General features: G+C 35.1%; 1 protein-coding gene across 1 annotated transcript; it reads right to left on the reverse strand.

Annotated features, from left to right (window-relative positions):
• Positions 1 to 1,534: 1,534 nt before the first annotated feature.
• LOC114713758 (vinorine synthase-like) lies at positions 1,535 to 3,265 on the reverse strand. Its single transcript, XM_028898439.1, has 2 exons — positions 2,628 to 3,265; positions 1,535 to 2,198 (listed from the first exon to the last, which is right to left on the reverse strand). Exons 1-2 carry the CDS (start codon positions 3,263 to 3,265, stop codon positions 1,535 to 1,537), a joined length of 1,302 nt encoding a protein of 433 aa, XP_028754272.1.
• Between the last annotated feature and the right edge of the window lie 370 nt (positions 3,266 to 3,635).

The raw sequence follows: 3,635 nt of genomic DNA on the forward strand, positions 1-3,635 counted from the left end.
GGTCGAATTTGGGACACCTAATGGGGGTTATGTGGCAGCTATTTACAGTAAAATAAATCAGATTAATCCAAGTGGCAATTCTAGACTTTTCCAAACATTTATCCCTTAATTTTGCATTTTATTCAATTAATGCTGTGGAGTGGGCAGCAAGCAACGAACTTGGACCCTTATTAGGCTCAATTTGGGCCCTAAAAATGGCTTGGGCTGGCCCCAAAAGATGGCCCACATCCCAAAACAAAATCTCAAACCAATTTGACACTTTATCGGTTACTATTCACTAGTAACATTTCAGAATTTTTTCATACCTCTAAAAAATTATTTATATTCATGATAATTCACCTTTTAATATAGTGACATGATCTAAAAATTTTCAGATTTTTTTGCCACCTCTAGGTATTTATTTTGAATTTTCTCCGATTAGGCCTTTATCGGTATCACTGCAGAAAAATAAATTTTCTAAAATTAATTCCTGAGCTTCCAAGGCCTAAAAATAATTTTATAAATTCAAATAAATATTTATATGATTTATTAATTTTTTCAAATTTATTGAGGCCTCTAACTAATTAAAATAATTATTTTTCTCTGATTTTTCAATAATTTCCTGAAAAACCTCAGTTTATAGGAAATTCTATAATAATTTATTTTCATAATAATTCTACCTTTCAGACCTCAACTGAGTTTTTAAAACCTTTACCTTAAATTTTTCTCATTGTTTAGAAATTTTTTAGAATTTTTTTCAAATTTTTTCGTTTTACCCTTCCTAAATTGATAATTACGAAAATGTCAGCCCGGACCTTATCGGGGTTTTACATCAAAACCTGTCTTGTTTTTATGTTGGCCCTCATCCCAATTTTTAATTCCATATGTCCAAGTGAAATTTTCTCGGGATGTGACATCATTTGTATTTTTTTTCCTATTTTATTTGGCCCTTATCCAAATTTTATTCTCATGTTTCACTCATGAAGGCCGAATGACAGAATTTGCCACGGAGTTTTGCAACAGAAATTATTCGGTCGATAAGTCATCAGTGATTTGGCATTTTCTTTTGTAGTGAAGCACTTTCTACTGCTACAGGCTTCCTTGCTTATTTTTTTTTCCCCTAGGGAAAATCCTCAGGTTTTTGTCCAGTTTTTAGTTTTCACCCATGGGATCCTCAAATTATTCATAATATTTTAAATATTTTCAATTTGTTTCCAAAATTTTTTGGAATTTTGAGCATATTTTTCAAAATGATCCGTCATGATCTTAAACCATTCAAAATTACTTTTTTGCCTCAATTGGGGATTAAACCTATATGATGTCTCATTTGTATTTTTTTTCTATTTTATTTGGCCCTTGTCCAAATTTTATTCTCATGTTTCACTCAGGAAGGCCGAATATCACAATAATCGTGTGAATGAACAATTTGCGAAAGTAACAAATTCTACACAATAACATGACATATTACAAAGATTGAAACGATGATACATTGAACACAGAACAACTAACATAATAAAAGAAGGCGCAAACTATATGTCGATACTTTAAATCTTATTTATATGATAGTTGGATTCAAGGATGCAAATTCAAGCAGTTCAAGGTTACTCTCCATTAAGGCCATATCTTGTTCGTTCAAAGTGACCCATGCTTCTATTCCTTTTCCATCACTCGTATCCATGAGAATAAAAGAATTCTTTATCTTCGTAGATGGAATACTTACCCATTTGGGTTTTCCCCACCCAAAATCTGCTTCATAAAACTCAAAACGGCACCAACTTGTACAACCATAGAAATCAATACCCTCTTTGTACAACAGTTCCATGTCCTTCAATCCCTCATACACAGTCATGAAAGCATTTACTTCTTGAAGTTTTTGGACATGAACCTTTGAGAAATGTTCTAGACCTTTCCTCAGATGAATTACTAGCCCTTGTAAGTTCATTTCACTGTCACTAGAAGAATTTTCTGGTTTTGCTATGAAGTGACCTACGAAGTTTCCTACACAGGTGTTAGGTAACGGTGGGCTTGTCCTTTTTCGAATGTCTACTATTTGGGATACCATAGAGGGTCTTTTGGTTATTCCTAAGTTTGTTCTAGATGCTGTTGTGGCACACTTCCAAATTAGTGCCAATACTGCCTCCACTCGTGTTGGATTCTCCACCGTTTTGCTTGCAGCTTCAGCCTTCAGTTTTGTTATCTTTGAGGAATCAAACACGTACCTGTATCATGCACTCAATTAGAAATTATTTTAATTTAATGAGAATGTGCGATCCAGGTTACTGAAGTCAATATTGTATTATATATAATTTTTGATCGAGGAAAAAAGGTAAGCTTTCCTACACAGATACAATTGGACTAGAAGGTAAATTTTTTGACGTAATTCTTTCATATACGCTACTGTGATAGTTGACCTCTACATTCTCAAGCTCAATCAAAGGTGGCTCTCAAACTTCATTTTTTTCCCATGGATGCTCAACTACACAGATTTTTCAGTTAATTATTTCACTGCTATATATTTTCTAGTATCTAAAAACAAGACACTTCACAGTTTTTAAAAGGAATTTTGGCCGTGGGTGTTGAAATTTTCTAAATGCAAATTTGTACTACTTTCCTGTGTAAACTCTATCAGAAACTTGCATGAATATTACCTTCTAGTAGTGTAATCGAAGTGCCTGAACTCAACAGGAGGAAGAACAGTCGGAAAATCAATGGAAGGGTGGTAAAGAGATCCTAGAATATACTTAGGAAGCATCGACTCAGTGATGCACCCAACAGCCGCAAAAGACCATGCCCTGATGAACGAACCAATCGTTGAAGCATCAGCAATCTTGTGAGAAAAGGACACACCAATAGCCAAACCTCGACAATCAAACAGATTCACCTGAACTTTCATTAGAAACCCACTTCCTAAATGGGCATCATCGACTGGCACAAACTGGTGTACAACGTCAGCATCAGGTTGTTTAAGGATGTCGGAGAGGAAGCTATGGACACGAGTCTCACAAAACTCGACACCTTCATCGTTACACTCAATCACTTTGTTGTCTTTGACTCTACCTGCCAGTGGGTAGAAGTGGGTTAGAGTCTCAGACAATGACTTCTTTAGGCTCTCAAACCTGTCGTGATTAGCAACACCATCGTTTTCAACATTGGGATAAGAAAATAGAATTCGAGTGTGCATTACAGGAGCAAGCTGGTCAATGAAAGACAGCTTAAAAGTTCTGAGGCTTTGTGGTGTTGGAGAAGATGGCTTTACGATTTGTTTGGACACAAACTCAACCTTCATCTTGTGGCTTGAAACTAGTTTGAATTTTCCTAAGGCTCAAAAACTCAAGGCTCTTCTGATTTTTTGGAGTCAGTGATCTCGAGGCTCAAATAATGCCTTTGCATGTACATTGATATAATTATATATATACCAGCAAGCTAGTGAGTTTAATGGATAAATATATCCTGAAACTGTTGGATTAGTAAGTCACAAGAGTACGCGCGAAAGGAATGAACTAATTTAAAAATGAGAAGTCAAATATATGGATACATGTGAAAGAATATAACAGGTAGGATTTTGATGAGAAGAATTAATATTATAGTCCAGCACACAGATTCTAAAGAGGTTCGGTGAATTGAAAATAGCTGAAGAAAAGTACAGCTCAGGCACG

This window comes from Neltuma alba, unplaced genomic scaffold (assembly GCF_004799145.2).
Source record: "Neltuma alba isolate B1F8T4 unplaced genomic scaffold, ASM479914v2 tig00001908_pilon, whole genome shotgun sequence".
NCBI classification, from domain to species: domain Eukaryota; kingdom Viridiplantae; phylum Streptophyta; class Magnoliopsida; order Fabales; family Fabaceae; genus Neltuma; species Neltuma alba.

What these genes read in the sequence shown, in the direction of transcription:
- LOC114713758 (XM_028898439.1), bottom strand. Translation starts at nt 3,265, where the DNA reads ATGAAGGTTGAGTTTGTGTCCAAACAAATCGTAAAGCCATCTTCTCCA. An exon ending in TTCGATTACACTACTAGAAG is followed by an intron (nt 2,199 to 2,627) that starts GTAATATTCATG and finishes TGCATGATACAG; the next exon opens with GTACGTGTTTGATTCCTCAA.